Source organism: Pseudopipra pipra, chromosome Z (assembly GCF_036250125.1).
Source record: "Pseudopipra pipra isolate bDixPip1 chromosome Z, bDixPip1.hap1, whole genome shotgun sequence".
Taxonomy (NCBI): domain Eukaryota; kingdom Metazoa; phylum Chordata; class Aves; order Passeriformes; family Pipridae; genus Pseudopipra; species Pseudopipra pipra.
In genome coordinates this window covers 22,852,226-22,867,701 of record NC_087581.1, presented here as the reverse complement: position 1 = coordinate 22,867,701, position 15,476 = coordinate 22,852,226, and the positions used below count along the sequence as shown (strand labels likewise).

The window sequence follows — 15,476 nt, the reverse complement described above, 5'->3', positions numbered from 1 at the left end:
AAATCTGCACACCACACTAGGTTTCATTGTCTGCAGACTTCTTAAACAGCAACAAGATGATGGACCAAATCTTTCTCATTTTCCTCTCATTTATAGTTCCAACAACTTTTGCATAGTGGTTTTTGAAGTTGGTTGAATTACTGGTGTCAGTGAAACTGGAGTGGTTTGGACCATCTCTCTTATGAGCAGATTTAGTCTTTACTTATGTAGCATATTCCAGTGGGTGACTGTTTCAGGGAAGTAGGAAGAGGGAAAGGAGCACATTTTGAAGCAGAAGACCCTGAGCAGAGGGTCTTTAGCCAGACAGTTGGTTTGTATCTCAGGGTTGTGTAGAGCTGTGACTTTGACAGCAAATCCACAGGAAAAGAGGTGATCTCTGAGGAAAAGAGTCACAAAACAAGAGTCTTGTGAGTTGGTTGATGGCAGGAAGATACCGTGGGAGGTCTTTGTTTCCTTGGGAAATGTGATCTGTGGGTGGAGACCTGGTTGTGTGCCCTGCTTTAGTACATTAAATATGTTTTTTGTGTGTTTCGTAATAGAGTTGGAACCTGACATAGATGCACAAGCGTGAATAAATAATGCATCTTAATGTCTGGGAGAAGCTGTTTATGGACGATCAAATTTTGCAAGACACTGAGCATGCAAGCACACCTTCTACAATCATGTAGCTGAATCACCAAGTGTATCTGTCTGGCTTATTTTGAAAAGTACAATCTCATTTTAATTATTTAGTAAAATACTTTACATATTCCAGGAAATGGCCTGTAGCATGTTGTGTAAAAGTAATGAAGTCTTATTAATATGAAACCTCATCATCATCATCTGCTGTTAAATATTTACTGGGAAACTGGTGAAGATTTTCTATCTTTTTCTGGCATTCACCACAGGAGCACCCAGTTGCCATCCAAATCCTTCTCCTGATGCTGTAGAAAACTTTCCTTTGGGTGTAAATTTTTGGTGGGGCAGTAGTGGTGAAGAGCTTTGATGTTGGTATGGAAGTTGTTTTCAGTTTAATCAAATAGGAAGACTTCCAACAGTCACCTGCTGAGATTCCTTGAGTGTCCCGTGGAAGTCTAATCTAAAGCTGGAACATAAATGATACGATGATAGATGTAATTGGTCCGTATTTGCTTAGGGTCTGTCACAGAAAAAAAAAAAAATATGCCTTTAAATATCATTGAATTTACTCTGTGATAAAGAATACATGACAGACAGGGAAGGTGGTACATTTTTCAAAGATGAAAAGAGATTTTTTTTTTCTTTTATTAATTGAGCTTGAAAATTGCAGGGTAATTGTTCCTGAAAGCAAAACTTCAGAGAAGGTATCTCCTGTGCAGGGCAACTTGCCATTGCAGCACAATGCCATCGAGAAGGTGATGAAGGTCTAAGAAAGGCTTCTGCATTAAACACAGACAGTTTTGAACTGAAAGTGAAATTAATACAGGAGAGTGTTTTAAAACCTGTGATGAAGGCAAGGTAGAAGAATGAGGTGATGAATTTGGTCTTAAGGATAAGACCAGTGTATCTCATAGCAGAGAGAAGTGGGAACAGAAGTAAGGAAAGTGGATCTGAGCACTCTTCATGCACTCATGCAAAGCACTTGGCTGAAGAGATGCTCATTCAATAATTGTGCTTTTTTTTGACTTTGTACAATTTTTCCTTTAGCTTTTATGCAGACTGTTCTCACATCAGTTACATGTTCACAGAACTTTTAGCAAGCAATTAAAAAGGGCTACCATTTCAAAATATTCAGTTGCACCCTGAAAATTCCTATGCTTATGATGCAAAACTTGGGGAATATGCTGCTTTTCAGTTTTTGATGGGTTTTTCTTCAATGGCTGCAAGAAGAAAACATCAGCACATATACTTCCTGCCAATCTGGCTAAAAATGGATAAAAAGGGCTGTGCTAATACTCAAACTGCAGTAGAAAATTAGCAAATATTTCCTTCAGTTTTGAGCTCAGAAGAGAACAATTACCTCTGTGATTATTAGATAAGAGGCTTCTCTCAGATGCTCACTCTTGCAGTAATGCCCATATTTTTTCCTCTATTAATCAAGATCCACAGCTCTATTAAAGGGTAAGATTAGCATGTAATTGTTTTGAAACAGGTGCTTTGCCTTATTTTTAATTCTGTGGCAATTCTGTATATTGACTTGGTATTCTTCTGCTACTCTCTTTAAGCTTTTATGAGTAAGAAGTAGTGGATCTGGTTTGTTGTCGGGACATTACCCTATAAAACCAAGGTGCTTAGGAGGAGACCTGAGTGTTTTATATATTACCTCCCCCTTTTGGCTTTTGTAATCCAGCTGTACCCTTCTGCTACTCAAGAAAATGTTTGCCAAACTCCAGAGCACACTCCTTTGTGTTGCACCTGAAAGACTGGCCAAATGCCGGGGACTGAACTGATTTTTTTGCCAAGGTCTTTGATTTTACATTTATTTCAAAGTGAAATTGTTGTTAAAAAAACCCCAACAAAACAATTCACAATCAAAAAGCATCCATAAAATATGAGGCAAAGTTAATCAACAGAATAACATCTGTGTGTGGTAACAAAGAGCTCAAAAGAACAGTTTTGATGTGTAAATGTCCCCTTTTGTTTCAAAGGGAATGAATTCATGTGCCAGAGACAGTGTTTTTTCAGGATTAATATGGTAACCATTTCTCTCTTGGGGAGGGAAGGAGAGAAAGCCTCAATGTAGTGTTTTCTTTTCAGGGTGCAAATTGGGGCAGAGTGTGAGGATGTGCTGGCCAGCTGCAGAAAGGAGAGCTGGTTTCATCATCTGCTGAGTCCTTGAAAGTGCTCTTTGGGTCTGTAACTTTATGGGGTTTCTGTTTCTCCAGCAAACATTGAAACAGGAGTGTTCCTCACTGATGGTAGTTTGTTTTGACTTCAGTTTGCTGGAAAAAATGGCTTCTGCAGATTATGGGCTGAGAGGAAATGGTTGCAGCCCACTTCATACTCACCCACATTAGACACCCGAACTGGGAGGCTGGTTTCCAGTGCATACCACTGCTGTCAGTGGACAGGCGAGTTGCCCATGCCTCTGGAGACGTGCCCTGTGTGGGCGCCCTGGGTGGAGCAGTGGCCCGAGGCGGCAGCTGGTCACGTTCCTTCTGATCCTTTGTAGTAAGGGTGTTCTTGGGGTTTTATGGTTCTTTCCTCTTGATCATTTGAGTGCAGCTGTGTTTAATGAGCTGGAAAAGAAGTAGGTCAATAAAACATGTGTTCATTGTTAGCAGAATACCTGTTGGACCATGTGTGTGTCTGTAATTGACCATCTAAAGCTTCAAAGCTTAGCGCAAAGACAATTTAATAAGGAATTCATACCTAAATAAATTAATATTAAGCAGAAGCAGACAGCTGTCAGGCAGTATGCCCTGCTGAGGTGAGACTGTGGGCATTTAATGCACAGACAAGTTATGATTTCAAGCCAGGCCTATTTTTAAGTCTCTCTTATTGATATGCATTAGAAAATAGCATGCCAAAAATAGCTGATAACATAGCCATGTAAGTAGGTTAAAATTTTAATTGACCCAGGGGCATGCTATGAACTTGATGTTAAAGAGGTGTCACTGTCATTGTCTGAGCTTGAGTTGTTTTTAAAATCTTTTCTTGGGTAACACCAGTGTTAGAAATAGTATGTTTATTGAACTTTAATAAAAGAAAAGATGGTCGCATCATCACATTACTCCAAAACCTGGAGCTTTAAGACAAGTATGAGTTGGAACTTCATGATAAATGCAGTTTTGGTGGAATAAATTATATTTTGTCTTAGCCAAGAATTTGATCCAAATTCTCTAGACCAAACTTTCTAAAAGAATTATGAGGCAAAACCTGAAAACTGAACTGCATTGTTTTACCTAAGACAACAACTACACAAAGAGCAGAAACATGCAGAATTATGGCATTCCCAGAAATTTTACCATGATCAAAAATCTAAAGTACAGACGTGGAGAAGAGTTGTGTTACAGACCTTATTCATCATAGACTTTGAATTCTTTCTGTTCTTTGTCTTGTAACAAAAAAATGAACCAAAAGCTGATAAGACTAATTAATGTAGGCTCTATTATGATATAATTCCTCATCTGCTTTTTGTGTAAAGACCTCTTATTCATGAAGGTGCTTGTTTGCCTAAGAAATGCAACTGCTGCTTTTTCACAGGGTTGGGCTGGCTAAAAGCAAATAACAGCATTAAAATACCCAGATTGATTTCCTGCCTTATTCAGTCAGCTGGGAAATGGATTAGGCTCCTCTTTCCTTGGTAACTTTAGTAAAAATATTTTTCCCAGTGTTTTTTGAGACCCAGTGCCAAATTCAGTTCCTGCTGTGAAATGAGCTTTATTGAGGTGCGAAGGGCCTTGTTTGACCATGGTATGTGAGATCTCAACTCCTAGCGAAATTGCTGGGAATTGTTCTCAGATCCTCAAGGCTTACAGATGACTTATCTGTAGCAAGTGTTCTGAACTGGCACAGTAGCAGCAGTGTCCTAGTTGTTCCAGGGTGATGGCAAAGCGTTCCAGGTGTGCAGTGCTGCACGCGATGTTTATTCCCTTTCTCCCACCAACCATAAACGACTAAACCTGTAGTATGGAAAATCCATCGCAAATTAGGAAAGTCTTAGTAGGCTTTAAAAAAAGCAATCAAAACTGATGCCTTTCATGGTGAGGAAAGGGAAAGAGGCTGAGGTGCCTGGAGTTCCCTGGGGAATTGGCTGGCTGTCACTAATGAGTCTGCATGGAAACCACTGGGAGCATCGTTAGAGACAAAGAGGTGCTGTGGGATTTGCCGACGGGGACTTTCAGTGGAGCCCGTGGGAGTCAGGTTGTCGTGAGATATTGAACAGTAATGGCAAATGAGAGCCTGTTACCCTTGAATTCCTTTGAATATCCCAGACCTGGTAGACTTAGCACTGTTTTTTAGGTGTCTGTTTTTGCTTTGCATTATGCATGAGTGCCAGTGGGGGATTAAATAGAGCAGCTCTGCCATTTCACATAACGGTGGCCTGAAGCTGATGTGTCAGCTGTCAGTCCAGATGAACTGGGTACCAGTTATTATAAATACATGAAAACCCAAAACCTAACTTTATTTATTATTTTCAGAGGAGTAATGGCTTTGAGACTGTTTGACATATTTGTTGCTAAAAGTGGCAGAAATCTCTCTTCATTTAATGAAAGTTTATTTTGTAAAGAGGGCCAATGAGACACAGATCTCTGAAAGGCACAGTAAATTAATTCAGTGTCTGCAAAATCCATGTGGTGTATTCCTTCCAAACCTCCCTTTATTTATTTTTTTTCTTCTTTTTTCTTTTTAAATTTTTCTCCTTTTTTTTTTTTTTTTTTTTTTTTTTTTTTTTTTGGAAACAGCTAGGAAGTAAAAAAGTGTCCAGCCCATCCTGACCTCAGAGCTGACCTAGTTTTGAGGAGGAGTTTGAATCAGGGGCCTCCTAAGATCCCTTCCAACTTGAATTATGCTATGATGCTGTGAAACCCCAGAGTCAGAGCTGAAGGAGGAAAACTGAGGGCTTTCTATTCAAAACACAGAGGCTCGAGAGAGTTTTTTTTTGCCTGGAGTGTTTCTTGCCTTGATAATGTCCTCCTGTCCTTCCCATAATCATCACTGTGAGCACTCCAGGCTTACGTGAAGAGCTCTGATCCTGGGAGAGAGAGAGGAGAGGTGAAGGGGGTGAAGGAGAAAATCTGTGGCATTTATTTGATGTGAAAGTGCTTACATCCTATGACAACAGACAGGAGGTGAGAATCAGTGTGACTAATGAGTTGTTTACTTGGCTTTTGTATCCCCCGCCCTCCCCCCCCCTCAGAAACATGGGCTGTGTTTGTTTTGTTATGTATTGATTTCAGATTCCTGCAAATACAATTGCTTTGTCCTTCACCTTCTCAGCAGTTTGTGAGACACCACTAACCTGTCTCAGTGCTATGGAAAAGGTAGGGTATGGTAGTTAGGATGCAGAATGCTTTTTTCCCCCTTTCCCATACAACAGAAGGTCGTTTTTAGCCAGGAGCTGTCATTTCTCAGAGTTTGGATCCTGAATCCATTTAGAGAACTGTCATTATTGTTATATTGAGGTTGTCTAAGAAAAGCATGGGAAGAGTGTCTGCAGTTTCCTCATGGTTGTCCTCATGATACCAGACCTAAACTCATGGAAAATGGGGAAAAATTGGATTTGTTTTTAATGTTGGATTTGGTGGTAGCTGTGTGAATTAGACAATTTGTGATTGTTTTCAGAATTTGTTAGAAACAGCCTCTGACTCCTTTTGAGACAATTGGTGAGGTACACAACAGGGAATGCCTGGAGTTTATTTAATGGGATGGTCTTGGCTGAGATAAAAAGGACAAAAAGCTGTACTTTCGGGGTATTTTGTGCTGTGATGTGGCACTGCTGGACTACATGTGACCAAAATGTTGAAGTGCTGACTACCTAATATTACCTAATATCACAAATTACCTAGTATTTGGTCTCCAGCCTCAAGCACATCGCTCTTTCTGGGGTGTTTGATCAGCCCAACATTGAAAGAATGTATTTCTCTGATTTGCTGTTCACTTTTGTCTAGGGGTACCCATGATGCAGCTGCGGATCTGGCTTGCTCTTTAGGAAAGAGTTACCTGGAGTGTCATAGGAGAAAAATATTTTACGTAAGTGAGAAACAGTTAAAGGGGGCTTCAGTTTGCCCATAAACTCCAGGGTCCAGGATGCAGAGAGATACCAACAGCCCTTGGCTGGTGTAAAAGTGGGAGGAAGTAGGTTGCTGTCAGTCTCACAGTAGACCCTGTGGAAGTGTCTCAGCTACAGATCAGTTTCATTAAAGCTTTGGAAATCAGGGTATATTTCCTGCACTTACATAAATACGAAGGAAAAAAAATGAGTGTAAATGAGCAAGAGAAGGGCTGTGTCTTATTCTTTTGCTTGTCCTTTCTGTGCAAGGCTGTGGGAGCCAGACAGCAGGCAGAGCCTGGCCCAGGTGGGAAGGGTACGGGTAGGGGCTGTGGGAGAGCTTTTTCCGGGCACTGGTAATGTGGGTGCTGGTCTGGTGGGCGCGCTGTTGAGCTAAACACAGCTTACCAGAGGGAGCATCCCTTGGCACCTTGGAAGGGAGCAGTGGAAAGGATAAGTAAATGCTGAATTTAAAGAAAGGGAGTAATACAAAACTCATTTTTTGGCTGATGTCGACAGGTGAATTACAGTGATGTTTAAGGAGGCTCAAAAAGGTCCTTACTTACCTGACTCTTGATCCATAGTGAATTCTGACTATCTGTCGCAGTGCAGCAGAGAATGGGCCTGGAGAGGTTCTGTGGAGTTCCCCTGGATGCTCCAGCTGCCTGGGGAGCCCAGGAGAGCTTTCTGGATGTCATTTTTCCAGTAGCAGCCTTGATGTCTGCACAGATAATCAGTTTGGTTTGCATTTTTATTAAACATCCTCAGCTCCCAGAGTTCTCTAGTAAAGAGCAGCTGATGTTTTCAAGTCTAGTTTTGAAAGTTTCTTCCCTGTTTCGGAAGAGCATTTAAAGAGGAGAACTTCTCTCAGCATTCTCTTGGTGACAAGGACAGCTTATTTCCCCTGTGCCGTACCAGATAGCTCAGGGGAGGCTTCTTGGCTGCTGTTGGTGCTTTACATTACAAGAACAGTGCTGGCTGGTGGTTGAGTCCCCTTTCCCTACTCTTCCTTCATCTGAGACTTTTATTGTAATTTCTGTCACTCCTTACACCCTTTATGTGCAGCTGTTCTTGAGCCACATCACACTGCTGCCTGTGATAACAGCTGGTCTCCTGGCTCAGCTGCTTCCAGCATGGCACCGGGCAGAGTAACAGCAGGCGCTCTCCCCAGCGGCAGGGCGAGTGTATTGCCTTGGAGACACACTGTACTTTTATTAGGCAGAGTCTGTGTTGAGTGCCACCTGAAGTGCATCCAAAACCAGCTCCTTCCATCCTCAGTTGGATAAAGCACAACCTTTCCAGCCTGAAGCCACTTGTCACCCCAGCAGCAGCTGCGTTGTCACCTCCTGAATGCTCTTCTGCTGTTCAGATTCTCCAGATGCAACAGAATTAACCAAAAAAAAAAAAAAAAAAAAAAAAAAAAAAAAAGGCAGCTAAAGTAGTAATAAATCATTAATTTTGATAGTGACAGAATCTGATTTGTTTTCCCAGAACTTGGATGGTCTCCACTGCTCAGCTCTACTGCTTAGAGTTGTAACAGGTAATGAGAAATGGCTTGGAAACAGCTATTGTTTTAATTGGTGAAGCAATTACTGTTTAGTTTTGATGGTGGAAAATAACTGCATGTAAGGTGCTTCTCTTTCTTTTTTGTGTTTTTTTTCAAATTTGTAATTAGGCTTCTCCAATTATGTACTTCATAAACTTTGGAAAGAGATCTTTCAAATAAATGTTTAGTGCCTGGTATTCTTATGCGCATAACTTTGGTAAAGTGAATAGACTCACAGGACTTAAAAAGGACTATTAATGTGGGTAAAATTACTCAAAAATGTAAGTGTTTAGAAGCTGAGGATCTTCCACTAATAGGGCTCTTTTTAATAAATAAATAAACTCAATGTATCCAGCTTTCATAAAGAAAAGCAGACATAGTCCTGCTTTCTTCTGTTGATGCAAATTGCATTCTTTTTCTAATATGACTATCAAAAATAAAGAAATTAAGAAGTCATCTTTAAAAAAATCAAGGCTGTTCAAATAAGTTAGGGATTTAAGTTCTGCTATGTTATATATTGCAAATAACTCACCTGCAGTCAAGACTTACTCTGAATTTTCATCGAGGCTGAAACTTAATCTGTTAAATTCAATATAAAACAGTAAAAGAAAGACATTTGGGGATTAATTGTGGTAACGTCCTGTGTCATCCCTCTATGACTAAGCACTGCTTGTTTATAATACTTTGCCCCTGCCAATGACCCTGCAGTCTTGGCAGCAATCTTTATAATGTACATGTGGCTTACCCTGGGAGCTGAAGCCCCAAAACCTGTTTGCTCCCCGCAGCTGTGTGAATATCAAAGAGGAGAAGATGCTGAATGCAGAGGCAGTGATAGGATGTGTTCCCACATGCCCATCACATAATCATCTCATACTGCTCCACACACATCGTGGCAGGGAGCAGCTGGGGAGCCTCAGCTTTTCAGGGTGCCAGCAAGCTTGTTTTGCCTTAAACTCCTGCATCAGTGAACAAGACTGGTGAAAGCCACATGTGTCAGGGGAGTGCCAAATGTAGGCAGGTGGCATTTTGAATTGCCACCAGTTAGAATGACATGGCGTCTAAAACCCCAAATAACTCCTTTTTAATAGATTTTCATTGCACATACATGTGAGTAGAAGTATGGACCAGAGCAGGCATGACATCCTCAGCTCTTTGCATGAATGATCAAGACTCAAAGGACCCCATTTCTGAGTTTGCTTGCTTCTGGTGTTACCATGCTATGGGAAGGATTCCAAGCTCCCCTTCTTCTTGCAGAGTCCTTTTTTGAGACAGAAGAATGAAAGTTTAACTCTCCTGATGTAATAGTAGAGATTGGTCAGGCCAAGATTACAGTGAAAAATATTGCAAACTTTTCTCATCACTATGTATGAGGATACACGTTCCCTTGTTATGCAGATTGTTTTTATGGTAAAACTACTTTAAAGACATACAAATGTAGAAAAGCCAACTACTAAGATGTAGGGCCGGAAGTGCTACAGAATGCTGGCTAGGGATAAAACTCAACCATAGTTGTGTTGTTTTGTTTTTTTTAAGCCATACACAGATCATCACAAAAGTCTCCATTGCTCAGTGCTGGAAAACAAGTACCTGATTCTCTGCATTTGTGGGAGAAGACTGGAAAGATAACAAAGGAAGATCTGTGTGAAATAATGTTGTAGTATTGGGGTGCAAGTATTCTCTCCACATCACACCTAAAGGACTGAGACAAGAATAGAGTAGGTAGTTTGTGCAAATAAGCACTAATAACTTGGTAAAAAAAAAAGAATGCTTATACATCAGAATGCAAGTGCCAGCCACGTAGACTCTTAACTGGGTTTGCTCAGTTGATTTTTTCATCTGTAAAAGGAAGGCTTGCAAATAAATTTTTATGTAATGATGAAGACTGTATTAATTCTACCATTGTATTATTACTAACAAAGGCACTGATTATGTGCTGTATGTTTCCATCCAACCCAACTCTGACGTCATTTAAGCCTTTCCATTATTGTGTATGTTCAGTAAAGTATGGCTATTCATTTTTTCAAATTATTATTATAAAAATAATGACAGTGAGCATCCTTCATGTGACAGTGGACAGACTTGAACAGATTTCAGTAAACTTGTGTAAGGTACCTCTCACCAAACTGTAGTATAACTTGTACTAGAATGCTGTTTTCCTTTCTAGACAGATACAACAAACTAGAAAATGGTGCTAATGAAAAAGTCAGAATTCTCTCTTTGTGACGGCATTGGCATGGCAGAAGATACATGGTCTCATGTCCTTCTCTTGTGTGTTACAGATCTGAACACATCACAGACCCAGGGTCCTGAAACAAGCATTCCAAACAAGGGATCCATCCAGTCGCCACAAGTGGACGCACTGGTGCTGAGCCGTCAGCCTGAGAGCCTGCAGGACACAGAAAGTGGAGGCAGAGTAGAAGAGAAGATTGTTTACCTCTGATGGCTTGTTTTCTAATCTCAGTAGCACTTTGGAAATATAACCATGTTTGCTTTTCTAAGTATCTGTAGCTGCTCTCTGTATGACCAGCTGGCTTTAAGGATAGTGTTTAATATTAAATGTAAATTTTTTCCCTTGATAAATACAGCAATTAAGTTATTTCGAAGCCTTTGTCGTATAACCTTTAATTTATGATTTAATTTTAGCTGCTTTGCAAGAAGCAATGGGTAGTAGGAGAGACATTTTGGAATTGCAAAGATGTCACCAGGAATTGGGAAAACTAATGTTGATTTTCTCATGAGTCCTCTTTTTAAAAGGACAAACTAGGAGAGACAGGCCTGCTGTTTGAGATTTGAGAGTGTGTATCAGTAACCTTCTAACAGTTGTGATGTAACATGAGAAGACAGCAATCTAAGAATGATGGCTATAGTCTTAGCTGAAATGTGCCATGTACACTTCTCTGTTGGGTCATTTTCTTTATCCCCTGGCTCAGGAACTGTTCAGCAGAAGATGTTTTTTATGCATAAGTGTAAGTGTTTGTTCATGTCCCAAAGCCTATCATCATTATGGTACTAGTGCCAGTTTCTGTGCAGAGATGCAGTAAATCCGTTTGTTATTGTATTATATCTCATTTCAGTAAGTGCCCTTATGCATTAAAAGTTACCAGATGAAACCATCTCACTGGTCAAAAGACAAGAAAGGGAGGAAATAGTAGGCTTCTAGTTAACTGAACCCTTCTGAAACTCCACTGCTTTTCCATGTAGGAGCCAGGTAGCTTTCTGCTTTCAGGTTCCTGGGGTTGTCTGTGTGTTAGGCAGTAAGAAACCAGGACCTGTTTCATGCCTTTTCGTCTTTCAGAAATATTTGTACACTTCTGTCAAATTGAATAAATTTTCTGTGTGTTTCTGCAAAACTGTAACTTTGATTCATTGGCAGATTCTCCAAAGAAATAGGAAAACAGGAGGAAAATGAAAAAATAAATAAAATTCAAACTTTGTTTGCACTCAGCTCTGCTGCAGATGTGTCTGCCTTGGTCCAGTACAGCCAAAGCTGTGCTCCATGCATCTCAGCTGGCAAAACCAAGGATGTGCTTATTGCTGCTTTGTGTGGCTGATGGGATTAGCAGAGGCACAGCAGGAATGTGGCTTCACAGCTTCTGAGTCAGAGCTGCCTCACCTCTACCCTCATGGGGCAGAAAAACACAGGATTGGTCCTGCCCATTTGTCTGGGTAAGCCCCAAATGTCATATGGTTTTCATTTTACCCTAAGCCTTGAGTTGTCCAAAATCTTTTTCAGGGAGTAGAGTTTTAGATGGTGTATGTTTGTCAGCAAGGGTTTCCTGATGCAGAAGATTCTCTTCCAGAGACTGGTGTGCTGCGGGGAATACTCAAAGGCAGAGCTTTCTGAGCTGTATCTCACTGGACTACCAGACTAGCTGTTCAGGTGGTATCTTGGGCCAACAACTGAGCACCTGACTTTCTTCATGAATCGGACCTGATTCTCAGTTGGTATTATTTGGTGTGGAAATGTCATCAGGGAAAGACTGGGCCTGCAGATGTATTTTCCAGTGTCTGTGTCCAGCCTTCAAGACTCATCCTAACCCAACAGCACTTTTATGTCTTCTTATAAGAGAAAAAACTTTTTTAGAATTCCTAGAATTGTTTTACCTTTTGTACTTTTCACAATTAGACTAAAATTAAAATGTGGATTTAACTTCTCTTAATGGTTCTGCAGTAAGGACAGTCCATGGCCTTTCTGTTTTACCAGTCAGCACTGAATTCAGAGTTACCATCTGAACAGTTTTTTGGCAAATTTCTGAGTATACAGACCAATTTCTTGGGATGCTGTATGTCCCAGGATATGTGCATTGCCCAGGGACCTGCAGGAAACTGGGGGAAAAATGAGTAGTTTTCTCCACAGTTACTCTCTCTGCATTTTATTGTGCCTTGGCTGAAACATCTGGTACTGGTTACTGTCAAATCCAAGCTGCTGGATGAATAGCTGCTGTCCCAGTCTGGTGTGGGAACTCCCATGTAAGGATCTTGCCACTGGGAGAGGAAGAGAGGATACTGCTTCTCTCATCAGTTTTAATTGAAGGGCTGGGAGTTGAAAAGCAGCTGGCCAGGACTTCAAATGTTGTGCAAATCTTTAAGTCCCCTAACATCACGCAGCATCTTATTTTACTCACCTGTGTTTACAGGAAAGCTTCTAGCACTTGAGGAAGGCAAAGGCAGGAAACAGATGGCCTCTAGATTTAGGTATTTTAATTGTAAAAAATTTTTAAATATAGGCCAGTATGGTTTTGGCAGGTGCTCTTTATAACAAGATGTATTATGCGCCCCTGAACTCTGTCCATTATTTAGGCATTTCTTAATGCTTAGCAGAATTTAAACGCAGCCCCAGTGAGATTCAGCCATTGTAGCAGGATGCATTTTCAGTTATCATGAGGCATATATTAATGGTGTGCCTTCCTTTTTATTTAGAAAAATATATTCATAAATTCTCTTCACCTTTTTTACATTATTTTGAAGGGGGCTTATTTGCAAGGCCTATTGTTTTTCATCACATATATTGTGGGGTTTTTTTGCTATGCTCCTCAAGGCATCTTGCCTCTGAGAGCTCAGAATCTGATTTAGTCATTCATTTCAGTGCTTAAGCTAAAGGAGCAGTTGCTTTACTACAAATATCCACGGCAGTGAGATGAGCTTTCTCTTTGTTTCTTCTTTTAAATATTTTTTTTCTCTCCATCATTTAACAAAAGGGGTATTTCTTTTCTGTAGTACCTAGAGTTTTCCAGCATTTTCTCCTTAATGTTGTTGTATGCTAGTAAAGCTATCAGATCAAACAACTTTGAGATATTTTTAAGGGAAACCTGCAACAAATCTTTTTTCAGCAAGTCTGTAATAATGGTAAAGAAGGAATTAATGAACAGCTCAGGCTTACAGTGGCCTGGATCCAGAATCTTGGATTTATATATTCAGTCATTTGTAGGATGAGGCAAGAATAGAGCAAATACTTCACTTGGCTGCTGTTGAACTATTAAGGTAAACAACACAGCTGCATTTTTAAGAGATTTTTCACAAAGGTCATCCATGTTATTTTCAAATTACTAAATTAAATACAGATTAGGCTCTCAGCAAAACTCCCTGAAGGTTATTTACTGAAGTGATTGAAAAAAATATCTGTTGATGATTATTCATGTAAGGAACATGAATAATTTTGCTTAGAGTGCCCTGTAAGCTGCATTAATTTATATGCCACCGATTTAGGTTAAAAAGTAAGATTTTCACTGCTTCTTAATCAAGTAAGTGCAACTTCTGTAGTAATATTCCATATTGTTGCTAAAAATGTTTTCATGGCAGTGTTCATTCAAAGAAATGCAAAGAGCCTGAGCTGTGCTAAGTAAGGTACAACTTGCTCTGACTGAATTTTGAACACAATGAAGAGTTGCAGATGAGGCAGTTTTCCTTATGACTTTGATGACAAATGGGGAAATGACTACTTGGATACCTTCTAACAAATATTCTGTTTGAAAAGAGTTCCAGCCCCAAATCCTTCCCATCCAAATCCTTCACTGTGCCCAGTTTATATTACAGAAGTAGAAACAGGTTAGGCTATGGGGCGTTCGCACCCTGAAACAGGTTGGATGTGTGCTCTTATGGAATTGCAGTTGATTTGTGCCATTTTGCCAAGGTAAATGGATGTGTTTGTTATTTTCTCATCCTTAGTAAAGGTTTGTATGTAAAAACACTGCAGAAGTAGCTGTGAATATTCTTGATAATCTTAATCATAAGGATAGCTACATGTTAACCTCCAAAAAGATTTTTCTGTCTCACTGCCAGGTTCTGAGATAAGATTGTGAATTTGGCTTGAATTCAGTGTCTTGAATTTTGCAGAAAGGATCCCTTTGGCAGGCTGATGTCAAACAGAGTGTTTCAGTTCTTCAATGTAAATGAAAAACCTCAAAGAATAACCTTCCTGGGATTAATCTGAAGTGTTCTCATCAATATAGCCCTTTGCTCTGCAAAAGTACATCAGAAAATAGACTATTAGTCTTCTTGTATCAGGAGATCATCAAAGACTAAGCGGATTGTGGAAGAACTTGCAGGAGTTTTGTGGGCTGTGGTGATGAAATGATCCAGGTATCTCATCTGGGAATGTCATTGTTTTCCACTGACATGTAGAGCAGTATTGGCAGCAGCTCTATTCAGGCCAGCAGTTGGCTCCCAGATTCCCAGAGAACTATGTTTCTTATCTTATGGATCATCTATGCAGAAGCTTCTTCCTCTTCTCTTCACTCTGGCTCAGATCAGGATGTTCCCACCCCTTATATGGAAGGGCTCTGCCACAGGGCGGTCTGCAGCACCCACCAAATTGTGAGTTTGAGTCTTGAAATGTCCTGGGTAGAGCCCAGAAGAAAAGAAACATGAAAAAGGTGGTCTGGGTGTAGAGAAGACAGGAGGAGTGGTCCCCTGCCATGAAGGGTTTCTAAGCTCCTTCATGGAACAAACTTTTTTATTCAGAGAAAAAAAGTTGGTATTTATCACACTACTTATTGTTTGTTTAATTGAGAATCTGAGAACAAATTACAGGTGCTTGCTAATGCTGCAGATAAACTACAAGGCATATTCCTCTGTATGGCCCTTAAGAAGAACAATGGGTGCTGAGGGAAGGGTTCCAACTCTGGGGCTGGTTCATGGCCATCAGCTGAACAATGCTGGCAGCTTGGTAATCTGGAAAACCTGGCTGTGCAAAGACTGAGCCATTAAGTGTCACTGAACCTGATGCCACAGGTCATGCTGCAAGCTGGCTGCATGTTC

The 15,476-nt window shown here is 40.4% G+C and overlaps 1 protein-coding gene across 6 annotated transcripts in view; it reads left to right on the top strand.

The window, feature by feature from the left end:
• The window catches only part of ARHGEF28 (Rho guanine nucleotide exchange factor 28), a 113,146-nt gene extending 101,577 nt beyond the window's left edge, over window positions 1-11,569 (top strand). For all 6 annotated transcript variants that reach the window (XM_064641205.1, XM_064641204.1, XM_064641208.1 and 3 more), the window contains one exon: window positions 10,499-11,569. In XM_064641205.1, the coding sequence (XP_064497275.1) occupies window positions 10,499-10,659 (161 nt within the window). In that variant the 3' untranslated portion in view covers window positions 10,660-11,569. The remainder of the gene's footprint in view (window positions 1-10,498) is intronic.
• The last annotated feature ends 3,907 nt before the right edge of the window (window positions 11,570-15,476 follow it).